General features: G+C 43.1%; 1 protein-coding gene across 3 annotated transcripts in view; it reads left to right on the top strand.

The window, feature by feature from the left end:
• MYRIP (myosin VIIA and Rab interacting protein) overlaps positions 1–26,171 on the top strand; it is a 90,885-nt gene that overhangs the window by 14,859 nt on the left and 49,855 nt on the right. For all 3 annotated transcript variants that reach the window (XM_050937991.1, XM_050937990.1, XM_050937989.1), the window contains exons 5-6: positions 3,706–3,855; positions 23,351–23,528. In XM_050937991.1, the coding sequence (XP_050793948.1) occupies positions 3,706–3,855; positions 23,351–23,528 (328 nt within the window). The remainder of the gene's footprint in view (positions 1–3,705; positions 3,856–23,350; positions 23,529–26,171) is intronic.

Here is a 26,171-nt window from a genome sequence, read left to right as displayed (position 1 = left end):
AGAGATGACTTTGGGAGCCCAGCCTCCCTCTTTTTTATCGCCGGCTGAATGGCTGCACTGAATTAGAAAGTGGCCACAAAAAACTAAAGAGGACTTTCTGCATGATGTCATGATGCATGCTGTCAAGTATCAGAGGGTAGCCGTGTTAGTCTGGATCTGTAAAAGCAGCAAAGAATCCTGTGGCACCTTATAGACTAACAGACGTTTTGGAGCATGAGCTTTCGTGGGTGAATACCCACTTCCTCAGATGCATGTAATGGAAATATCCAGGGGCAGGTATATATATGTGTGCTAGCAAGCAAGCTAGAGATAACGAGGTCAGTTCAATCAGGGAGGATGAGGCCCTGTTCTAGCAGTTGAGGTGTGAAAACCAAGAGAGGAGAAACTGGTTCTGTAATTGGCAAGCCATTCACAGTCTTTGTTCAATCCTGAGCTGATGGTGTCAAATTTGCAGATGAACTGAAGCTCAGCAGTTTCTCTTTGAAGTCTGGTCCTGAAGTTTTTTTGCTGCAGGATGCATGCTGCGGCCGAAAAACAAGAATTGAAGGAGTGGCAGGACAGTGAGAAGAGGGACCGAAAGCGGCATGCCAGAACGAAGCCATGGAGCAGTTCTTAAACGTTATGGAGTGCCAAGCGGACATGCTCTAGGCACTACTAGCACTGCAAACTGAGCAGCCCCACACCCACCCTCCCCTGCAGCCGCTGTCGCAAAACTCTTTCCCATGTACCCCCCAGACACCACCAACACACTCTTAACCTCCTGACTCCAGTCTGTACCCACTGCTTTCCATTCCTGCCCCATCACAGTGCAGCCCTGTGGACTCCCAGTACCCACTGCACTCAACACCTGTCCCTCTGCAGTTTAGCCCTGCTGAAGTACAGTACCCGCTGCACTGTACTCCATAGGACAAGGTTGCATATGATACCTGGACATACACAAATCTTTAACTGTTCCGGGACTTGACCTCTGCCTGGGACCCTCCCTTCCCCCATCCCCATAGTGCTGATGTTTTTTTGGTTTGTCTCTGTCCTCCAGTTGTTGTTTTTTAATGAAAGAATTGTTTTGGTTTGAAAGCAATCTTTATTCCATTAATTGAAAGCAAACAGAGACCTGCAAAGCAACAGGCAATTTTCTTAAACCTTCACAATGCATCATCTGCACCAGTTACAATCACCTCCCAGCATTACAAGCACTGCACTCCTGAACGTAGCAAAAAATATTAGTGGCTTTCAGCTTCAAACTGCTGCCTCAAGGCATCCCTGATCCTTATGGCCCATGCTGCAACCCTTTAATAGCCCTGGTCTCTGGCTGTTGAAATTCAACCTCCAGGTGCTGAGCCTCAGTGGTCCAGCCCTGAGTGAAGCTTTCACCCTTCCCTTCACAAATATTATGGCATGTACAGCACGTGGCTATAAGCATAGGAATATTGTCATCAGCCAGGTCCAACCTCCCATATACGCAGCGCCAGTGGGCCTTTAAACAGCCAAAAGTGCACTCAACAGTCATTCTGTACTTGTTCAGCCTGTTTTTGAACCACTCCTTGCTGCTGTCAAGGTTCCCTGTGTATGGCTTCATAAGCCACGGCATTAAGGGATAGGCAGGGTCTCCCAGGATTACAATGGGCATTTTGACTTCCCCTATGATGATTTTCTGGTCCAGGAAGAAAGTCCTTGCTTGCAGCTTTCTGAACTGGGCAGTGTTCCAAAAGATGTGTGCATCATGCACCTTTCCAGACCAGTCTGCATTAATGTCCGTGAAACGCCCACAGTGATCGACAAGCACTTGGAGAACCATAGAGAAATATTCCTTCCGATTAATGTACTCGGTGACTAGGTGGTCTGGTGCCAGAATTGGAGTGTGTGTGCCATCTATTGCTCCTCCACAGTTAGGGAAGCCCATTTGTGCAGAGCCATCCTCAATGTCATGTATGTTGCCCAGAGTCACGGTCTTTTGGGGCAGGAAGCGATTAATGGCCCTGCCCACTTCCGTCAACATGAGTCCAAAGGTCAACTTTCCTACTCCAAACTGGTTACTGACCAATCAGTAGCAGTCTGGAGTAGCCAGCTTCCACAGTGCAATTGCCACACGCTTCTGCAATGGCAAGGAAGCTCTCATTCTCGTGTCCTTGCTCCACAGGGCTGGGGTGAGCTCATCACACAGTCCCATGAATGTGGCTTTCCTCATCCAAAAGTTCTGCAGCCACTGCTCATCATCCCAGACGTGCATCCCAATGTGATCCCACCATTCAGTGCTTGTTTCCCGAGCCCAAAAGCAGCGTTCCACTGTCATCACCGCCTCCATGAATGTCACAAGCAATCTCATGTCATAGCTACTATGTGTGGCAAGATCAATGTAGAACTCTTGCCTTTGCAGTTTAAGGAATAACTCCACTGCCACTTGTGACGTGTTAGTCAGAGCGAGCAGCATATTGGTCAACAGTTTGGGATCCATTCCTGCAGACCGAAGAGGCAGAGAGCGCAGTACACAAACCATTGAAAGATGGCGCCAAATGTGGACAGAAGCACAGGGATTGCTGGGACGCTAAGGAATGCATCACAGGACACTGGGACAAGACCCAGGATGCCTGCGACCACCTCCGCCTTCTCACGGTTCTTAGTGGCAGAAGAGAAAGAGATGCTCTGTGGGATAGCTGCCCAGAGTACACTGCTCCAAATACCACTGCAAGTGCCACAAGTGTGAACACACTATTGCGCAGACAGCTGACAATGTGAACACATTATAGCGGTTTCCCTTCAGCGCTCTCGAAGTGGTGATGTAGCTGCCAGCGATGTAACTCTGCCAGTGTAGACATACCCTTAGACTCAAGGAGAACAACCAGTTTCGTTTAACAAAGAGAAGGTTAAGGGGTGACTTGATTATAGTCTTTAAGTACCTCCATGGGGAACAAATGTTAGAAAATGGGCTCTTCAGTCTAGCAGACAAAGATGTAACATAATCCAGTTGCTGGAAGTTGAAACTATACAGATTCAGACCGGGAAACAAGGTGTACATTTTTAACAGTCAAGGTAATTAACCATTGGAAAAATTTACCAAAGGTTGAAGTGATTTTTCATCAGTGGCAATTTTTATATCAAGATGGGATGTTGTTCTAAAACATATGCTCTTGTTTAAATAGGAATACATCCAGAGAAGTTCAATGGCCTGTGTTATGCAGGAAATCAGACTAGATGATCACAGTAGTCCCTTCCAGCCTGAGAATCTATGAATCTAAGAAAATGGTGCTTAAGCACCTAACTCCCATTAGAAGTCAATAGGAGTTAGATGCACTTTTGAAATTAAGCCCATATCCTTTATTCTATGATTCCATACCAATATTCATCTACTTTTGCATTCTTATTCTGAGGAAATGTATACTTGGCTTCCAGATATAGATCACATTAAGTACCATTGGTGGGGTATAGATTTCCATATTGTTTTAATTCAGCTCTGGTGTTCCTAAAGATATTAGATAATGACTTTATTGTAACTCTCTTGTGCACTTGCAAACCCTCTGACTTCAGATAAGAAGAAAGAAGTGCAGGTTGTGAAAATCAAACTTGAATTAGCTGGGGCCGAAGCTAAAGGAAACTCAAACTTTCTATTCCACGCTGTTCATCTTGACACAGCCAGTGCATTTTGAGCCATATGGCTCTAGCTGTAATTTCCAGTAACTTTCTTTTTTTTTTCCTATTTCAACCCTACAGATTATAAGAAAGCAAAAAAGTAAAGCTGAGCAGGCGGAGGCTGATTTTGATTGGCCACAGTCCAGAAGCAGCGGTCTGGCATCTGTTGCTGTTTCAGATCAGAGCATGCTGACTTTTCCAGGCAGTCGCAGGGGATCCTACACATTATGGGTGAGTGACCAAACTCAACTATCTAAATTTTCTGCTGCAAGAAATTGGAAAATAGAGATGATAGAGATGGGCGTGCTGACTAGAATGTTAAATGCTAATATACAAAGCATGAGCATAAACCCAAAGAGTAAATGTTGTTTGCATACCACAGTCTGATGATCAGGTGAGACGTAGGGCCCTTGGCCATTCCTGTCACACTACCTCTCTCTTCCGACATGCTCTATGCCAGCTTTATGTCAGTGAAGCTTTCCTCGCGGCAAAAGGAATGTTCTCTTGGCCACTTTTGTTAAGTTTTCATCCACTTGGCACCGCTGTAGCAGACAGACCACAGAATGCAGCCCAGGCAGTATTTTTCATTATCGTAAATCGAACAGTGGGAGAACAGATATTGTTGTGCCTGGATGGTAAACGTTGAGGATCATTTTGAAAATCCCCGCTCTGGCACGGCTGCCCTAACTTTTCTTTCACAGGATGAACAGAGACTGTGTTCTAGAGCAGTGGTTCTCAAAGCCGGTCCACCGCTTGTACAGGGAAAGCCCCTGGTGGGCCGGGCCGGTTTGCTTACCTGCCACATCCTCAGGTTCGGCCGATTGCAGCTCCCACTGGCCACGGTTCGCCACTCCAGGCCAATGGGGGCTGCGGGAAGGGCAGCCAGCACATCCCTCGGCTTGCGCTGATTCCCATAGCCCCCATTGGCCTGTAGTGGCGAACCACAGCCCCTGGTTGCTGCAATCGGCCGAAACTGCAGATGCGGCAGGTAAACAAACTGGTCCAGCCTGCCAGGGGCTTTCCCTGAACAAGCAGCAGCCCTAGTTTGAGAACCATTGTTCCAGAGTATCCCCTGGACTGAGAGAAATGAATACGTTTCAAGCTAGTCTTTTCCAATGTATATACTACTACTTTGTCCACTGAAGTCAACAGGGTCCTTTCCGGTTATTCCACTGTGCTCTGGATCAGCCATACAAGGGGTGACTGATTTAAACCATAATATCAGGACTCTCTCTACACACAATGAGGTGTGCAAAAAGATACAGACACAACTTTGTGCCTACATTTTTTTCATTGCAGACCTTGATCCTCTTTTTTGCAGTGGAGACCTCCTACTATATTGGGGATGTGGGTTTTTTGGGGGAGGAGGGCGCAAATTCTTAATGTTCACCATTAAGTCAAAACTTGTGTGAGCTTCACTGGAGTCAAGATTTGATCCTTAGTGCTTTTTTCTCTAAAATAATTTTTGAAGCTTGTTTTGCTGTAGTTTGAGTCTGTTAAATGTTATTTCTTGTTTTGTGAGCTGTTAACACAAGTCTAATTGTTGATTTTTATTTTGTTTCCCAGCTCTCTAAACAAATAAACTAAACACAGCTGCAGAGTACCGTGTAGTCTCCATGTTATATTACAGAGTGTTTTTCCCCTCCTTTTGCTTATTTTCTCAGCAAAACATTTGTTAGCACCTGCTAGGCAGTGAAGAAAACCTACACGGGCTGCAATAGTAAGATTTCAGTTACAGCAGTAAGAGAAAGTAGGTGAAAATAAGCATCAGTAGTTTCTTTGGATTGGATGTTTTATGTTGAGAGATTCATTTCCCTTTTTAGACTCCCTCGTGACACTTCCCAGGTGTACCCTGGGCTGTGAGACATCTCATTAGTGAAAACAAGTAAAAGTTTATTTAAAGTATAGAGATTCAAGTGCTAGCAAGTAGACGAACTGGGAGCAAATGGTTACCTATAGAAAAAAAATCAAAACACGCATTGTAGAACTAGACTTACTTAGCTACTTACTTGTCTTGTAGAGCAGTGCTCACTGTAGTCTTTCTACCTTTTTACAGCCACGTTTGGCAGTGACCCTCCATTCATAAGACAAGTCATTCTGTCAACTGTCTTCTCAGTGATAGGTCCCAGCTGCCTGTTTGCACTCCAGATATATTAGAACAATCCATTGTCCTTATTCATAAAGTGGTTATTTCCTGTATACTCCTTCCTGGTAGATTTCACAAACACTTTACCACATGTGGCTCAGGCTACAAATAGGCATATACTGGGACACACAATGACCAGACAGGAAGATAAATGTCTGTTACCCCCTGCCTGAAAGGAACCTTCTGAGACATGCCACCTTCTGGATACTGCCTTAACATAATTTTCACAATGTGCACATAACTTCATAATAATCATCATCTGTACAGACATTTCTCAATGATTATGCTGACCAGTGGGCTACTGGCTGTTGTTAGAGACCTCACTCTATCCTTTAGTTACTCATTGCGCATATAGCTGACCCAGGGGATCCCTGTGAAACTATGTATGTATCCCTCTGCCCTGTTCCTCCGTCACACCCCTATTATGGTTCTACAAGCATATCAGACACCGTGATATCCAACTATTGGAGAGTTTGTCTGTGACACCATGTTGGAGGCTGAAAAAAAAGTAAATACCCCACTGAGTCAATGAAAGTTTTGCCTCTGGGACAAAAGGAATGCTCTGTTCAAATCTTCAGGTATTTTAAAAGTTTTTAATAGCAAACTGAATCCTGCTATTCCTTTGCATTTATAGGACTCAACATGCAATCAATACACATTGGGATTCAGTACAGAAATAGCAAACAAGGGCATATCCCTATTTTTGTAATTTCACTTCAGTGAAACTCTTCTTTGTTTTCGGTTGTACTAGACTCAGCAGAGAAATTTGGACAGATAAAACTGGTCATGTTAGAATTGGTACCTTTATAATAACCAGCTACAAATCTTTAACTGCCATCAGTTTGTATTGGGTATTTAGACTTGATGGATGCCATATAAGAATTTGAATAGAACAGAAGTAAGCCTGTCCATCTGGATTCTATTGAAACTCTAATCTACCCTCAAATCAGCAAAACATAGCTCTGAGTTCCCAGTGAATATTGTGGAACCTGTGGCTGCAACGTGCCTCACATGGAGCAGGCAGAGAGCGATCCATGGCCACATGGTTCTGAATAAGAGCTGCGCTTGGCAAAGATATGAGCAGCAGAGGTGACCTGCATCTGTCTGCAGACTCAAGACTGAATTGCATTAGTTTACGAGTTGTCCTTTGAGAAGGTTATCTTAATTTACTAGAAACTAGATACTAGAAACTTAATTTTTTGTTCTTAAATGGAAGCATAAGTTCTACAGAAATTGACATTTAGGTGCACATGCTCACTAGAGAAAGCTTCACACTGACCAGTGATAAATGAGATTATATATGCACAAACTAAAAAGGCTGTGACCAGTCTAATAGAAGCAGTTTCAGCCTCTCCAGCTCACGACTCTTTCAGAGCCATCCCAGACAGAGTATTATCAGGGCCAGAGCTGTATACATAGACTCATCTCCTAATAAGTATTTTGTAGGCAGAGTTTCTTCTGTTTAGGAATTTCTTCACAACCAACCAACCAGCCAAATTCCTGGGTGAAGCAAGCAAAAGCAGGTTTGATTAAATCAAGTGGAACAAGACTGTGTACAGGGAAAGATGCACAGAATACGGGAGAGAGATAGGACAACTATCTTTTTTGTAATGCAAAACTGGCAAATTACCATAGGTGCAAAAAGTGAATTCCTTTTGTATGTAAGATGGTAACACATTAGGTCTGTCATCCTGATTAAATTAAATCACATACAGTTGTTTAAACAGATTGCATGCTACAGAAGAAAGCATTACAAATCTGCATTTACCCACACAGTTTATTGGAGATATCATCTATCGAAGTATAGAGGGAAATTGTTATAGTCTTAAATACCACCGTGTTCTAACTGATGTGAAATTCTGACTTTTAATGTCAGCCACTGTACATGTCTGATCTGTGTCTGCTGGAAAATGCTACTGGGCGGTCTGCATGACCTCCTCAATTGTCCAAAATTGCTTGTTTCTAAATAATTGTTAGTTTAGTTAAGACAGCATTTTGTAGTTCTGATATAAATAGTGTATGAATACAGCCCAAGTTATAAATCGAGGGCAACAGAGTAAATAGAAACAGACTGTATGACATATTTGACTGCTTTGATTTTGGAAAAATGTGTTGATCGCCATATACACCTCTACCTCGATATAATGCGACCCGATATAACACGAATTCGGATATAATGCAGTAAAGCAGTGCTCGGGGGAGGGGGCAGGGTTGCGCACTCCGGTGGATCAAAGCAAGTTTGATATAACGCGGTTTTACCTATAATGCAGTAAGATTTTTTGGCTCCCGAGGACAGCGTTATATCAAGGTAGAGGTGTATATGTATTTTTAAAAGTATCTCCTCTGAAATATATTCTGATTACTTAACTGTAAGTACTATGCTGTGGCACTAGCTATAATATACCTTTTTTCTTCCCAAATTTCCTCAAGGTCCCATGCCAACATTAAATTTCTGATATAAGACTGAATGTTGTATTCCTTGTGTCCCATAAAAAGAGATGGATGACCCCATCTGTTTGTCATTAGCACTGTTTGGCGCACTAGACAATGTTAAGATGTCAGGAATTTTGAACAAGGGACAGGTTATTTTGTATCCTTTCAATATATTACATTACTATAAGTCACTGCAACTTAAAGCAAACAACCATTTGGTGTACTGATGGGATGCAGGCATCCCAATGTGCTGTAATTGGTATATAAGTGGTCTTTATCTTTTGGCTAAAATAATGCTTCTGTAAATAGAAATAATTCATAATTTAGTGTATTTAAAACAGCTGGGAATATAGGAAAGAGGAGTATTTTATTAAAATCCACATTATTGGTGCAATCGAGGGGAAATAGAAATGTGCTAGTTAAGCTAATTATGTGAGAAATCAGGTAGTCGAACTATTAAAAATTGCAGGTCATTTGTGGTTCAGGTTCATCAACATGTTTTAACTCTTTGGTTCGGTTCTGGTTCAGTCGCTAACTTAGAATGATGGTTCGATAACCATTTCAATCTTGTTGAACCTGTTTGAACCAGTTCAGGTACATTTCCTGCATATTAATGTCACACAGACTTATGCTTGCATTATGCTTGTAACTTCTAGCAAAAGAATACCATGATAAATATTTCATTATCAAAAAATTGTTTTAAAACAAGTTATTTGTACGCATTAGTAAAATATCCTCCAGTACTCTGTCAGTCATATTTTGACCGCTGAAGTGACAAAATAAATTTCAGTCCAGAAAATGCCCTTTCTACATTGACTTGCAGAGCAGGAACCAAGCCCAAAGTGGGAGAAGGGAGGTGTTCTGGGAGTTATATTCCCTTCTATGGGCAGTCCTCAAGTGGGGCATAACAGGATAACTACCAATCCCAGAACCCCTCTCTACCTCACCTCCTTCAATGGCTTCTTGGGAAGTTTAGTCTCTCTCTCTCTCTCTAGGGGTGGAGTAGAGAGACATCCTTCCTCAGAAAACCCAAAAGACCCCCCCCCCCCCCTTTTTGAACCAGTTACAGATTTTTTTTCTTTTTGGGTTTAGTTCCAGTTCAGGTTCATTGCGACTTGGAGTTCAGTTCGGATTCAGTTTCCAGTTCACTCAAAAACCCTCTCTGAACTGGTTTTCAGGTTTGGGTTCAGTTTGACTCCCTGTGAGGAATACAATATACTGAGAGTTATTTACTTGTTTAAATGATTTGCTTGAAAAAAAGGAGCCAACAACCTGCCGTCCTTACTTGGCTCTTATTCAAACAAAATACCCATTGAAATCAGTGGAAGCCGTAAGGCTCAGCACCTCTTAGCATTTGTCCCAAACTTTATACAAAGCATTAAAACATTTCAAAGAAAGTATGACAGAGTGGATCCTGTTTAGCAGACATCACAGAGCAGGACAGCAGCATGGAGCAAAGAAAGGATTACAAAGCAGGAAATATATGCCAGCTAACACCGATTCCCATCTTTTAACTACTGTATGTCATAAACCATGCTATAGAAATACATGTAAAATGTATTCTATAAATATAAAAATACAGATAAAATATAAACAGATTTTTAGACATAATTTGGTATCTATTGTTTAGAATAATTGAAATGTATTCTACAGAATGTGTTGTATGGACATTCTCCCAATTACCTGGGTGCCAATCACCTGGATTTGAATGTGTTAGCTTCTGTCAGTTTCCTCCTTATGAAAGTCAGCAGCAGCAGCACCTCCTCACTGAAGCCCAGTACAGAACATGAAATTAACAGCAAATTACTTACTTTTGAAAAAAAATTAAAAATGGTAATTACAAGATGCTCATCCCTCCGTTAAAGGATTGTATGGGGTGAGGATTTTATCTCTTGTATCTAGATGCTGAAGTACAGTGAAATAAGAGGGATGAGAAAATAAAACAAAAGTGACTATCACCTTCCTAGAATTCAGTCAGATGTGCTTGGAATATTTTCTTTTACTCCTCAGTTGAGCTTCCAGATAGAAACAAGAGACGATATCAAATGATGAATAAACTACCCATTCATCCATTCTTTTCTTTTTTGGGGTGAAGGCGGGAAGGAGAGAATAAAAGATACAAATATCAGTTTATCTCCCCTGAAAATATTCAGGTAAATAAAAATACTCCTGTTGATTCCAGTAAATACATTCCAAAATATGCCCATAGAACATTAACCCTTCATTCAGACATTGTAAGAACGATTTTAAAAAATTGATCTTACACTGATGGTCCTTTATATAGTTTATTTACAATCCAGGGTTCACTAAAATTCGCTCTCCAATAGTGTTATAGCAGTGAGCTTTATAAAGTGTACACTGGTATTCATTAAGTGATAGGAGGCATTGGTGTGCGGACAGTGTTACCAGTGCTCCTCCAATCAGTTAAGAACCACACTGTCTTCTTATGTTGGAAGCTCCCAATGAACCAGTCTGTTTATAGAAAAAGCGATGCCATTCCAATATGGTCAGTTCTGTCCATCAAAAGGCAGCTGTAATTATTCATTAGGAACTATGTCAAGACACACAATTGGAGTGAGGATGTAAGTGCCCGGTATTTCTTTTTCTAACAATATTCTTACAGCAGAATGCTACTAGATAGGATTTTACAGGAAGAGAGTAGACTCATCACAGCAAAGTGTCTGAAAATTTCTGTCAATACTATAACCTTTGTTTCCAGTCTATGACATACTGTACTAAGATTCTGCAGTGATTTGTACCTTGAAATAACCAAAGAAAAAAAAAGTATATGCAGGGCAGGTAACTGAATAACATGTTTGGTTACAGTGCCACCTGCTGATGCATTTATTTATTGCACTGAATGAAGGTGGATATACTTTTTAAACATTACTCCATTTTGGCTAGGAATCTTTAAAGATGGTTTAAAAAAAATGTAAAACTGATAGTTATTGATCCACTTGGAGAAACAGAACTTTTAGCTAAAAAATGAACCAAAATAGTTAAGTCCCAGGCAGATTGCGAAGAGCTACAAAAGGATCTCTCAAAATGACTGGGCAATAAAATGGCAGGTGAAATTCAGTGTTAATAAATGCAAAGTAATACACATTGGAAAACATAATCTCAACTATACATATAAAATTATGAGGTCTAAATTAGCTGTTACCACTCAAGAAAGAGATCTGGGAGTCACTGTGGATAGTTCTCTGAAAACATCCTCTCAATGTGCAGCAGTAGTCAAAAAAGCAAACAGAATGTTGGGAATCATTAAGAAAGGGATAGATAATAAGACAGAAAATATCATATTGCCTCTATATAAATCCATGGTAGAGATTAATAAGATTGGGACTTTTCAGCTTGAAAAAGAGACAGGTAAGGGGGGGATATGATAGAGGTCTATAAAATCATGACTGGTATGGAGAAAGTAAATATGGAAGTGTTATTTATTCCTTCTCATAACACAAGAATTAGGGGACACTAAATGAAATTAATAGGTAGCAGGTTTAAAACAAATAAAAAGAAGTATTTTTTCATACAATGCAGTCAACCTGTGGAACTTCTTGCCAGAGGATGTTGTGAAGGCCAAGAATATAACAGGGTTCAAAAAAGAACTAGATAAATTCATGGAGGATAAATCCATCGATGGCTTTTAGCCAGGATGGGCAGGTAGGGATGGTGCCCCTAGCCTGTTTGCCAGAATCTGGGAATGGGTGACAGGGGATGGATCACTTGATAATAACCTGTCTATACATTCCTTCTGGGGCACCTGGCATTGGCGACGTCTGAAGACTGGATACTGGGCTAGGACCTTTAGTCTGACCCAGTACGGCCATTCTTATTTCTGTGTGTTGCTTGGCGTGGTAGGTGCACCAACCGCAATTTTGGGCTTGGCTACACTCGAAACGTCAAAGCGCTGCCGCGGGAGCTCTTTGAAGTGTGAGTGTGGTCGCAGCGCCAGCGCTGAGAGAGAGCTCTCTCAGCGCTGCACGTACTCCACCTCCTCATGGGTTTAGCTTGCAGCACTGGGAGCCACGCTCTCAGCGCTGCGGCACTGTTTACACTGGCGCTTTACAGCGCTGTATCTTGCAGCACTTGGGGGGGTGTTTTTTTCAGACCCCTGAGCGAGAAAGTTGCAGCGCTGTAAAGTGCCAGTGTAGCTAAGGCCTCAGCTTGGCTAGTTGCGAAGAGCCCATTGCTATGGTACATGGCTAATCTTGCTACAGATCAAGCAGATGCTCTCTGCCTTTAATGCCTACATTTATTATTATTATTTTTATTTGTATTACTGTAGCATCTAGGTGTCCTAGTCATGGACCAGGACCCAGTTGTACTAGCTACTGTACAAACACAGAACAGTCTTTTGCCACTAAAATCAAACTTTGTACACTTGATAAATTTTTAAAAAGCACGTAAGTCCCATTTTCAAAAATTGACATAGGAGCCTAAATCTTACTGAAAATCAGTGGGATGAAGGACAGATTTTTAAAGATATTTAGCTGCTTAAAGATACAGATAGGCGGCTACTGAGATTTTCAAAAGCCCCTATACACCTGATTCCCGTGGGTGCCTAATACCTTTAAAAAATTGGCCCTAAGTTCCTAGGTGTCCAAGTCATTCTTTCAAAATGGGACTTATGGATTATCTGCAGATGGGGTAATGTGCGTTACTGGAGTGTGATGTTGCTCATTAATTGATCTGTGTAGACCCTGCTGGTGTGCACTAAAGGTTCCTTAGGCCACTTTAATATAGTGCTGTAATGTATGTACCAAACTCAAGTAACAATACTTGTCACAGGGGATGCTGCAGGACTAAGGAGAATGAATCTTATTTCTAGATTGTAAAGCCACTTTATAGCCACTGTTGCAGATTAAAAGCTTCAGTAGCCTCTTCTTGGGTTACATCTCCCTTAGGTGGGGCACATGGCCAGTGGATCCACATAGTTGCTGATATGTCAGGCTCAGCCTCAACCACCTTTCTGCATCTGTGTATAAGGAAGCACACCCAGGCGCAAGCCCTTACCTGAGCTCCTTAAATCCCATCCCATAATATGTTGGTTCTTCTATGACCAATGGCATCTGTTGATTTGCCACTAAATGCATAACTCTCAAGTTGCCCTCACCATTAATTGTGGAGGAACCAAAAGCAGATCCCAAATCATCCATGCCTTAGAACTAATCATAAATGTACATCATATTACAGAAATTGAACCTGTTGACACATGTTGTAGCTAAATGCCTGCTTCTGTGTTCTGAATGCTGAGGAAGCCATTTAGCTGAAGTATTTCTCAGCCAAATGTAGTCTGTTTTCTTCTCATCTCAGGACAAGCTTTTCTTCCCCTTTCTTCCTGCACTTGACATGAGTGCTGACTCCTTTTCATCTATAGCTGTCTGGGTTTCTAGTGCTTGCACCAGTGATTTTAACTGTTACCAATTTCAATTATCCCCCTGGTTATCTTAATCAAACACAATCTTATTACCTAGCTTCTAACCCCAATCTAAAACTGACGTTAGCAGTGTGAAATAGTTTCACAAGGGCTTTTTAGAATGCAGTCAGCTCCATTGAATTCAGACCTCTCCCGATCCAGGAGTAAATGGAGCTTTGCATGAAGGAGCATGGAGTGCTGGTTCGGCAGCACTGTTAGGTCATGATGGATGGACATAGGCGTGTGCAGCACATTTCATTAGGGTGTGCACTCAGGGAGCCCCACCCTAGCCCTGCCCCTGCCCCACCCCCTCCCCCTTCCCACCCCCTGACTGCCCCCCTCAGAACCTCCAAAAAACCCCCCGCTCCTTGTACCCTGACTGCCCCCTCCTGAACCCCCACCCCCACACTGTAACTGCCTCCCTAGGACTCTACCCCCTACCTGTCCTCTGACTGCCCCAACCCTTATCCACGCCCTCACCCCCAGACAGACCCCCGGGACTCCCACGCCTATCCAAACTCTTCCCGCCCCCTGACAGGACACCCAGAACTCCTGACCCATCCAACTGCCCCTGCTCCGTGCCTGTTCTGACCTCTCTCCGACAACCCCCCCCAGAACTTCCGACCAATTCAAACCCCCCTGCTCCCTGTCCCCTGACTGCTCTGACCCCTAGCCATGCCCCCGCCCCTGACAGGCCCCCTGGGACTCCCACATCCTATCCAACACCCCCGTTTCCCGTCTCCTGACTGCCCCCGAGACCATCTGGCCCATATCCAACCCCCCCGACCCAGCCCCCTTACCACGCCGCCACTCAGAACAGAGTCCCCATGAAATCCCACCCCCTGGACATCCCCTTGACATCCCCTTGACCAATGATGTGATGGCACTTATGGGGCAGGCGCAGAGAGCACCAGCCAAGCTGGAGCGCAACGGTGGAAGAGCACTATGCCTGTATGTAAGTCAACAAAAGTTACGTGTAGTGCTGGGGAGGCAGCGATTGGCTGGATGGGCCCGGACAGGCAGAGGTAAGAGGGTTCTGTGTGGGAAAGTCTGGGTGCAGGCAGCTGAGTGGGGGATCTGGATGTACAGGGAGATTCCAGGTGCAGGGGCAATGGGAGTCTGCAGGGGGGACCAAGTGAAAGTGTTTGGAACTCAGCAGGGGTGGGGGTTTGGGTGCAGGGCATGTGGGGTTCATTTGGGTGGAGTCTAGGTGTAGCTGGTTGGGACTCAGTGGGGAGGGTGTTGGGGAGGCTCATCGGGGTGGTACAGATGCAGGGGAGGTGGGGCTTGTCAGAGTGAAAGTTTGATGGGCCTGCTTAACAGGGGAGCCCCAGCTGCTGCCAAGGGGATCTGCACACTGAGCCCCCAATTCCCCTATCCCCTTCTCTTCCCCATCCCATGCCCCATTCCCACCACTCCATCTCCTCCACATCCCACCCCTTCCTTCCCAAACTGCCTCTTCCCCCTGCCCCTGCTTCCCCATCCTCTTCTCTTCCCCACCTCATGCCTCTTTCCCACTGCTCCATCTCCTCCCCATCCCACCCCTTCTTTCTCCACTGCCTCTTTCCCCCTGCCCTGCCCTGCTCCGCCCCACAACTCACTGTTGTACAAGATGAAGGATGGCTCCTAGCACACAGAAGGGAGCTCAACCAGCACTAGGACCCAGAAGGTGGTGTCCAGCTGCAAAGTCCAGGGAGCTGAGCAGCACCTCCTTTTTTTCAGCGGGGCTGCACAGCAACTCTGCGTTCACAGAAATGGGGGGAGAGTGGCATGTGACCTTGCACCCCATGTGGCCCCCACTCCTCACCTCTATTTGCGGGGACAATGCCCCCAAACTATGCCATGAACATTCCCAATCACATACCCCTATTTCTCCTTCACTTTCTGCAGGGAAGCAAAGTACCCTGCAGGAGGGGGACCTGAGCTGTTTTCATTCCCCCTGGGGCCCAGGAGTGCCCCACAGAGACCCCCACTGCCCAGCGCCACGCCCAGAGACCCACTCTCCCCACCCTGCCTGCCCCCCAGCCACACTCACCAGCCTGCTGGGCGGGGGCTATTTGCCTTGCCTGGGCTGACCTAGCGTCACAGCTGGGGTTGGTGGGGGAGCAGAGTGGGAGCAGAGGGGCCTGCCTGGGCCAGGCTCCCTCAGAATCTCCTTGCCTGGGGCCCAGACGCGTGCCCCCGCACCCCCCATGCTGGCCGAGCATGACCTGGCCCCTGCACTGGTCCCAGGCGGCTCAGCCCCAGGAGGTGGCAGGCTGAGCAAGACAAGCCGGAGCCTCGCTGGGGAGCAGGGCAGGCAGACCCCTGAGGGACGTGACTCCCAAGAGGAGCAAGTGGGCGGAGGGGATGGAGCGAAGATACCTGGGCTGGATGGACAGCTGAGCAGAGCACGGGGGAGGGGCTGGAGAGGAGAAGAGCCAGCCTGCTGTGGCCCCTCGGCTGGCAGCGCAAGTGAAGTGCAGCACCTGGCCAGCTGACGGGCCCCTGTTGAGCCTGGGCCTGGCGCCAGGGTACCTGTGATGCCATTGTAAACTCGCCGGTACTGCTCAGGGCATTAGGTTGTGCCTGGGCACACTCCCTGTGCACACCTATGTGGATGGACTTGTTCTTTTCTGAGCTCTGCATGGCTTTCTTCTGTCCTTGCGCCCTTTGGGACATCACATGGCATCATCAAAAGGAGCAAGGGAAGGAGTAGCTCCAGCAGACCAACCTCAGGCAGATACTGATGCCAAGCCCAAGGAGCCTACGTAAGGAGTGGAGAAGAGATGAAGGCGGCCTGATACTAGGCTGGGCTGAGGCACCTTTCTTCATCATGCTCTTGGTGGGGGTTTCCTGGGGAACAGCAGTTGTGGTTGCATAGCACCAGCCATTTCCTCTTCCTGGACGCAACACAAGCAGCTTCCTCAGACCACTCTACCAGAGCTGCTTCTCCCCTCCTCAGGGCTGATGTGTCTTGGAGCTCCTGCAGCACCCAGGATGCCTTCTTCCTCTTGCCCTTTATGGGAGCTTGTTGGGGACACCAACAGCAGCTGCCTCATAATGAGGCTCCTACAGGGGTTGTGGTCCCCTTCCACTCCTGCTCATGAGCAGCTCTCTTGGGCTACTCTAAAGTGGCAGCAGCAACAGGCAGCTGAGGATTCCCTGCAGCGGCTGCTTGGGAAGCAAGGAGTCCAGGGAAGCTGTAAGAAGCAGCAACACCATAAAATAAGGAAAAGGGCTGAAAGTAAGCTGTGTGGGGCCATCCTTCAGGGCCTGCCTCTTTGTGGGTGAAGGAGGGGCAGCAAAAGGCCTATGCACCGCTGAAGTCCATGTAAGCCCTATTTGGGGGACTTAGATGCTGAGAAGGCCTTGTGCTGGGTGTCTGCTGAGGAGTGAATTTCCCCCTCTGCAGAAGAGGAGGTTTTTTTGGGTGGGGGGAGGCTGGATTTAATTATCTGTGCCATGAATATGGGCATGCCTGTAACTGATTGTGGGTTCTGATAGGCTCCACCATTTTTCAAGGCAATGATGTCCCACAAGAATTTTTTGCATTGCATCTGGACATTTGTAGAACTGCTGTTGCCTTAAGGTTTTTTGGCCAATTAATTCACTTCTGTGCTCAAATGCAAATATAGGAGCAAGTAATTAGGGGAAAATCCAGGGGCATGAAAAATGACAGGATAATAATTTTTTTAGAGCAGTCTTGCAGTTTTGTATTTATTCCCAATTGGATTTATCTGAATCAGGTTCCAAGATGCCTTGAAAGGAGATGCCTTGATCTGAACTCTACATATTCCAAATAAACAAGTGAAAATTAAATGGCTGTATATAGTGCCTTCACTTTGTCGCTGAAGCCCACTAACATGATTTAGACTGAAAAATTCAGCACATAGTTCCTTGCAGATTGGAAGCCTCTAGTTACTGCTAATTGATTTTTATATTAGCACTTCTCTTCAGGAAATTCCAGTGTATGTTATCAACGAATTAATGTTCAAGGAGAGCCTTAAAAATATAATTTTGCTTTGATGAGCTGGAGGCCATCTCCAAGAACTGCCTCATGTATTATGCCGACCATCGTAAATCATCTGTCTTGATAGAGAACAAAACTATTTCTTTGTTTGTTTAATCAGTGACGGTTATACAGGAAAGATACAACTAGTTTGTTTATTAGCCTGTCTCCAAATGACGACACACGTAGTTTTGCCAATATAGCCATGTTGATTACGGGTTTGATATTTTTGCCGCTATGACTTATTTTGTTCAGCAAACTGGTGTAAATTATACTGGGAAAAGCACTCTTTCACTACTATAAGCAGTGTCTTTACTAGGAGGATTTGCTGGTGTATCTGTACTTGTATAGCTGCCCTGGTGAACCCATTATAGATTAGACAAGGCCTCATTACCTAAGTGACAAGGCATTCAAGATACTACCATGATGTGTTTTGTATAAAAACTTAGCTAGAAGGACATATATCTTAAGTGAATAAAGAACAGGGACCAGCACAGAATGTTTTGAATTCTGTTCTATATAGGTTCTTTTACAACTCTCATCACTATAGCATCTGAGTTCCTTTCAGTAGTTCATTAAGCAATGTGACGGTATTTTACCTACCTTCATATATGGTCATTCACAGTTACCAGCTGCTGCCCAAAGACATTCATGCCTTATTGTAAATAAACCATACAAACTGGACCCTTTAGTTTAATCAATATTTTTGGTGCTTCCCTTCCCCCCGGGCTGCAGCTGCTCAGATATTATTATTATTATTATTATTATTTATTATTTATTATTTGGGGATTAATAGAGGAGTTTAAATTGCTGCAGATTATACAGCTGCTTCTATGATTTTATTCTCAATATTTGTGTTTACATTTATGATCTAGCAATAAGTGAACTTAGTGAAATAACATAATATTACACAAAATACAGTGATGACATCTTTTGATAGTTCTTTTCTTGCTACAAGGTCAATTTAACATGAAAGCAGATTAACTGATGATGCCTGGCTTATCTCTTAAGGCCTAGTCTATGCTACCATGGTAAGTCTACCTAAATTACAGTACTTCAGTTACATGAATAACATAACTGAAGTCTATGTAGCTTAGGTAGACTTACCACAGTGTCTATGCCATGCTGTGTCGCCGGGAGACGCTCTCACACTGACTTACCTTACTCTTCTTGGGGAGCTGGAGTACTGGAGTCAATGAGAGAGCACTCTTCCATCGATCTAGCGGGTCTTCTTTGCCACGTCGATCACAGCAGTGCCGATCGACCTGTAAGTGTAGACATGGCCTAAACTTCTGCTGTTACTGGTGTTTATCATTCCTGTGTTATCTGTTTTTATCTGTCAGGAATTAATAGCATTTGGTGTGATGGAGATTATCCAATAAAAAATGATAGTACAACCGCAAAGATAAACTCGCACAAAGAAAATTACATACATACTTAGATTTAGTATTTTTTTTAATAACGCCTTTTCCATGCTGTCCCTTATGAATGAAATGACCCTCTAGTCCCAGTCTGCACAAGTACCACCCACCTCTCTGTGGTGGTTGTGATGGGCTGGACACACACATACACCCCGTACTGGATGCCACCTGATATACTGGGGCCTCACTGAGTCTGCCCATAACACCAGCCTGGGCTTCCTTACCCTGTCCTTGCTGTGCCAGGCCCTCAAACCTTCTCTAGCGCACACACAGGTAAGGCCACACCCAGCTGCAGACACAGACTGAAATCAGCTCTTTGTGGGAGGATTCAGCTCAGAAATTTACCCAGCACTCACATGCACATCTCCTTAGGGGTGTAAACCCAAAATAATATTGTGTTGCGCTGTCTAGAGAGATCTGTACAGCGCAAGCTCATAAAAATTGTCCCGTTGCTCAATGTGGAGGGAGCTATGCATAGCTCCCCAGCACCACCACAATATGAATTGCACAAACTGGGTTTTGAAGTAAACAAAAAATAAGTTTATTAACTACAAAAGGTAAATTTTAAGTGATTATAAGAGATAGCAACCAGAACAAAGCAGATTCCTGAGCAAATTAAACAAAACACACAGACTAAGCTTAATACACTGAAGAAACAGATTACAAACAGTAATTTCTCACCCTAATGTTGTTATAGGCAGGTTGCAGACTTTCTGCAGCTCAGAGCCAGTTATTTCTCTTCACAAGCTAAACCCCTGTCTCAGCCTGGACTGAATCCTTGCCTTTCCCCAGCTTAGTTTCTTTGTTTACATGCAATATCACAACTATGTGTAAATGAGGTTTATGGGGGTTACAGGGCACTCCCCCAAGGTATAGAATGTCAAACTCTCATTCAATACTACCTGAAAATTCACTACTTCTTGTGAATTCTTAATAACAATTGTAAATATGTATTAGCTATTGATAATACACATTATCCCCTCTTCTGGATTTCCCAGAGTCTTTTGCCTTCTAGAAGCCTTTTCGATAAGTGCTCCTGAGCTTCATCATCATTCTGTCTTGAGTGGTGCCAAGCCTGCTGTCAGCACTAAATAAACAACAACTTGGCATTTACAGTACAGAGCACCTTTTATCCAAAGGTCTCAAAGCACGTTACAAACAGTTGCTGAGCCTAATTAATTCTAAGGGCGGGAACTAGTCCCCATTTTATAGTGGAGTAAATTGAACCACAAAGGGTGTCATGTACTCCTTGTACATGGTAGATTGCAGGGGCACTAATAGCAGATCAGACTTCTGTACCAGATTTGGTATCTACAGAGCTTCCGTCATGGAGAAAAGCTATGATACTTTAATGCACTGCCAGGTATGGCTGTTACCAGCTCAGATAAGGCATGTTCCACACTGCGCCACCTAGTGACTGAACATTATAATATGGTTTTAGCATTCTCTCATGCGGAGGGTGGAGAGGGGGAGTTAAAACTTGCCTAAGTTCATACAAATTAGTGGCAGAGCTTGTTGTGGCCCCCATATCTCCTGATTTACTACCAAAATGCAGAGAAATTAAAATAACTATATTAATTTTAGCTGATGGAATTTTGAAGAGTAGGACAAAATCCAAGTATAAAGCAAAACTCTACACCAAAAGAAATTAGTGTAACTATTGGTACCATGTTTTAATAGTGGAACGTTTAAAATAAGTCAAGGAGCTAGATCCTCGGATGGTTTAAACCAGGTCACGATCTGGTCCAAGGTCTAAATTGGCTTAAAGATAGATACAGTATGTCTTTTGAAATTGACTGGAATCCAAAGGTGTAATGTTGTTTTTTGTTAATGGTTAAAGTGATTAATATGAAATAATTCCTCTTTCTGATAGAAAACCCTATTCTCCTGTTGTCTATAAAGGTCTTTTCAGCCAGGGAGTAAATGACTGGCTGACTTCAGGGGAGACAGTGCTGCTGACTGTACTTTCAAATGTACAAAGTAAACACACTCAAAAGTACAGAAAAAAGTTTTTCTTCTCTAATTTATTTCAGTTAGAGTAACTGCCGTGGGTACATGTGTTTTTCCAGTTGCAACTATTACCATTTAAGCTAATGTTCACTGAACTCACACAGATTGGTTCCACATCAGAATAGTTTCCTTTAATTTAAAAAAATAATAAATTGTCATAGCCCAGCTTTTTAAAATTCAGTGTGAGATAACCTTACTTGTACTCTATATACAGGTATTTAGTGCAATGACACAATTATTTTCACATGTTGAAGATTTTTGTTATATAAGTAAATACCATCCAATGCAACTCACAATTATTTTGTACAGTGTTCTCATTGGGATCTATTAATTAACATATGCCAATGAGCTGAAAGGAAATACTCCAGTGTATCGTGCTAGAACTTGTGGCTCTGCATTGGCAGTGTTAACAATATTACCAGGCCATTACAATGTTATGGAAGGTTTAAATCTAGGACAATACTCTGGCATTTTCCCAGATCCCTCTTGCTTGATTCATTGCCGTTTTACTATTCTCTTGTGATATCATAGAACTAAGCCAAGAGTACTGAATGATTCACAATTAATTCCTCTGGCATGGGGGACTCCCTAGCTGGCATAGGGACGCTTCTGGCAGGAGAAGGGCGGGGCCAGAGAAGCAGAACTTGGCAATCTCTAGTCAGCATATTGGTCCCTAAAGGGCTGCTACAAGCCAAAGGGACTTAGACCAGCCCTGATGCTGCCCCAGGGATCAATTGGAATGAGGCGCAGGGAGGAAACAAAAATAGCTTAAAGTAAACTTTGCCACCTCTTTCATCCCTGCCTGTGCGAAGCAGATCTCTGTTGCAGCTGAGGGTCTGGTCCTTTCAGATTAACTACTTTGGTCAAGTATTTGAACACCAGTTGAAAAACACAGAGCCCTAAAAATGTCACCACCCCCTGCATAAAGATGTTGCACAACTTCAAAGCAAACCCTTTTATTTGACCAGGGCCTACAAAGACAGTCCCTTGTACTCTCTAGTGACAGAGATTTTAATCCCCAAGAGTGAACTGGAAAAATTAGACTGTCATTGGAAAATGCAGTGTCTATGCCATTTAGGCAGTCTAAGAACACACTGTAATTGGAAACAAAATTATCTGTTAAAAAAATTGTGCAGCTAAACGATATTGACTGATAATGAACAAAATTTTCAAAGTCAAGTGCCTGAAGTTAGGTTTCTTTATCCAAATCTCTACATCTAAATAAGTGGCCTGATTTGTAGAAGTGCCGAGAGCCCATAAATCCCTGTGCAATCCGTGGGAGCTGCAAGTGCTTAGCATCTCTGAAAATGAGGCAACATTTAGATACCTAAGTAGAGCCACAAACCTAATATTAGGACTGAAGATCTAAAACTTCTAGCAGAGTGCGCTAGTATCCCACCAACCCCCAAAAGAAAAGGTTGTTTAAAAAATAAGAGGGTAGTTAGTATATGCTTTTATATTTCATTTTACTTTCTCATTTGGTTCATTGGGCCCTCACTCTACCCCCCACTGTGTGTAATGCCATTATCTGGTGCTGTGGCTAAACATGAACTAAAATGACTGATCTACTTATATGGTTCCTAAAGAAAACACTTTCCTCACAGATATGGAATCACGGTTCCATCTCAGTAGTACCTTGTCTCATAACTTACATTCCCTTTGAATGATATGCTATAACAGACCCTGTGTTAGAAATGGGTAGCAAACACAGTATAAGAATTTTTGTGGAATCCATTGGCTGGATCCTGCTCTGTTCTGCTCTTGTTTATGTGTATTCCCTGGCAGGCAGAAGAATCCAAGAATTAAAGCTGCTTGAGATGCAGGTTTATTTTGTTTTTTCTGTTCTATTTTCTTTTCTTTTCTTTTTCTTTTCTTTTTTCTTTTAACCTCTTCAATTTGGCGCCACTGGAAGCAATGCGTCAGAATGTTCTATATCACTGTTCTGGGCTCGTCCCTGGCTAACATGTAAGTGGACTGATGCTTTCAAGCAGCACTCCCAGACTGACAAATTTATACGGCTTCATCTTGGGTAACCACTTTTAATCTTGTGCCTAGCAATACAAACAATTCTCTGCCTTCCTCACAGGAAGCAATTGCATTTTAATTGCATGTAAACATGCTATCCAAGCCCGAGAATGTTGTTTTGAACTAATAAAATTCCATTCTCAGTCTGACTTCCTTACACTTCTTTGACATGCACTTATCCAATTATCAGAATGTTACTGTTTACTGCTAATTGGAATTAATACTTCAACAGTTGGCTATGACTATTTTTAGATAATGTTCTTTGAATTTTATTTCAACAGAGGTCTCAGTCTGCATTCTCACTGACTAGTGAAGATACACCAAGCAAAGATCTGGACCTAGCGTCGTCTATGCCTGAGATTCTTTGGAGGCAGCAGAAAGGCCTAGTCAGGACACAGAGGGAACACAAACTGTCTGCGTTACCTAGCTGGAAAAGTGTGGACAGACTGAATGAAACAAGTAAATATTTATAGTACCAATATGACGCCTGCTTCTGTTTTTCCTGTTGAACAAATTAAACTTGAAGGAAGCACCCAGTCCTGCTCCTATTGAAGTCAGTGGCAAAACTCCCATTGACTTCACTGAGAGCAGGGTCAAGCACTAAATGGAAAAAGAAAAGCCTGCACTACCTTGTGATGTCCCATATGACAACAATAATCAAACAATGGCACTAATTATGATACTACTAGTTTTCCCTAAATAAGGACTTCAGAATTTGGCCCTTGGTGCATAAAATAACAATAAAGTAATAGTAAACAGTGAGCTAATGAAATATTCATTGCTGTGTTAACGTCTGCTCCAAATAACCTCTTGTCATTCATATTGAAAGTGTTATTCTTATGGGTAGGATTCCTGTCCAAGCCTTGGATTTAGCAAAGCATTTAAGCATGTGCTTAAATTTAAGCACCCACTTAAGTCCCACTGAAGTCAACTACACAGTCATTTAGTATTTAGCAATTACTTAACCATAGCTTAGTGCCAAGTTGATACAATTACTTTCCAAGAGTCCCTTGCTCAGACTAGCTCCTGTTTGTCATCTGATTTCACAGTTGAGATAAAACATGGGTGTCCCATAGAGGCTATTTTATATTTAATAGGTATCACATGAATTTGTGCAGTAAACCCAGCTGCCCTGGTTTGCAGCTTTTTGTTAAAACACACAAAATCCAAGAGGATCTCAACCAGTAGCTTAGTGTAGTAGTAGTAAACACCACTGGCCTGATTCCCCACTGCCATGCACCTCGATTAGTTACTTATACCTGTGAAAAGTGAGTGTAAATCTCAAGCACTCTAAGGCCTTGTCTACACTGGCAATGTACAGCGCTTCAACTTTCTCGCTCAGGGGTGTGAAAAAACACCCCGCTTGAGCGCAGCAAATTTCAACACTGTAAAGCACCAGTGTAAACAGTGCATCAGTGTTGGGAGCTATGCCCCTCATGGAGGTGGGTTTTTTAGAGCGCTGGGAGAGCTCTCTCCTAGTGCTCTGCCATGACTACACACACTACAAGCCACGGCAGCACTTTAGCATTGCTAGTGTAGACTAGCCCTAAATTAGTAGTGTTTACATCTACTTTGCAACTGCTTTGTACAGATGTAAATGACTGCACAAGGGACAGGTGGCACAGAAACAGGCTCTGAATGTTCATTTACAAATGACCGGTTCCACACTGAGCTCATTTCTCGGGCCATTCTTATTTTTACACAAATAATTCATAATGTAAGGCACCAGTGACGTCACAATTTGTGCCTCATGTCTTTTGTTATGTCAGCCAAGTGCCTTTTGATTTATATCAAAGAGGTTTCTAATAAACAGCATTTGACATCATTAACTGGACGGATAAAGTCAATGTTGCTCGTTGTAAGTAACTTCTCTGTATGTTGTTGCCTTCCCCCTGCTAATCAGCTAACATACTTCACTTTTCTAATCAACTAAAATAAATTTTAACAAATTCAGCTATGCCACAGGCAGGCAGCAGCTATTCAAAACAAATGAGCATGAACTTTGTATGTGTTTTGGGACAATGGGAAGAAGTACAACTCATTTGAATTTAATTAGTTAAGCATTGAATGTTGGGGTTCCCCCGAGACACATTCGGTTCAACACCAGTCTTGTCACTCAGGTTCCTTTATTTGGCAGACAGCAAAGCTGTACTGAACTGATCAGACTCAAGCATGGGGTGGCTATAGGACTTACCACACATTCAAAGTTACACAACAGACCTCTTCCTTTATATGCATTAACACAATATATTGCGTTTAGTATTCATTGCATCACATTTTAGGATTGGCTTGGTCACCTTGTAGAAACCAATCCCTGTACAGCACACAGTCACTGAGCAACTTACTCGTTACCTCGTTTTACTTTCCAGGCTTATCCATTGTTATCTTGTCCATTGTAAATGGTTTGCTGGTGTTCCCTCTTATCTTAGGTAATACAGTCATTCTGTTTCTAGCCTGATGATCCATTTACCTTCCTAATCTTGTCTCCCAAGAAATGAGGCCTTACCCATGTCCAGTTACTCATGTCAAGCCAGGACTACATTTCACTGGTTTTATTTTTGTCCTTTTTATATTAGCATTTGTTTTATTTGCATTATAGTTTTTATTTTCTGTTCTTTCTTTTTTTAAGTTTATTACTCAGCAACACACTTTTAAGACCATAGTAATTGTAATTATTCAAATTACTATTAACGCGCGGCTTAAAGTACGAAGCAGGCCGTAGAAGCTCGCCTCCTATGATATCGCCCACTAGGGTGTGATTTTACATTGCAAGCGTAGTTTGTCTTTAACGCATATTTTTATTTTGCTTTTATTTTAATTGCATTATAAAAAATTGGTACAAAATACAAATAAAATATTTATTACCACAGGAAATATAGTTGTCAAACAGAACAGAGGCTAATTAAAATAACATTCTCTGGTCCATACCAGAAGTGGTTGTTTTTAGCCACCACACAATACTTGTTATCAGCATAGACAGTTTTTACTTTACCAACATCCCAGTGTCTCAACTGTACTGTGCACTTTGGAGATTGTTCCCCCAGAGTCAACCCACATACCAGCAACTCTGTCTGTAAAATGTTACATCTGCGTGTGTAAGTG

The sequence above is a fragment of the Gopherus flavomarginatus genome, chromosome 2 (genome assembly GCF_025201925.1).
Source record: "Gopherus flavomarginatus isolate rGopFla2 chromosome 2, rGopFla2.mat.asm, whole genome shotgun sequence".
NCBI classification, from domain to species: domain Eukaryota; kingdom Metazoa; phylum Chordata; order Testudines; family Testudinidae; genus Gopherus; species Gopherus flavomarginatus.
The sequence above is the reverse complement of the archived record's forward strand: the minus strand, read 5'-3'. Positions and strand labels throughout refer to the sequence as shown.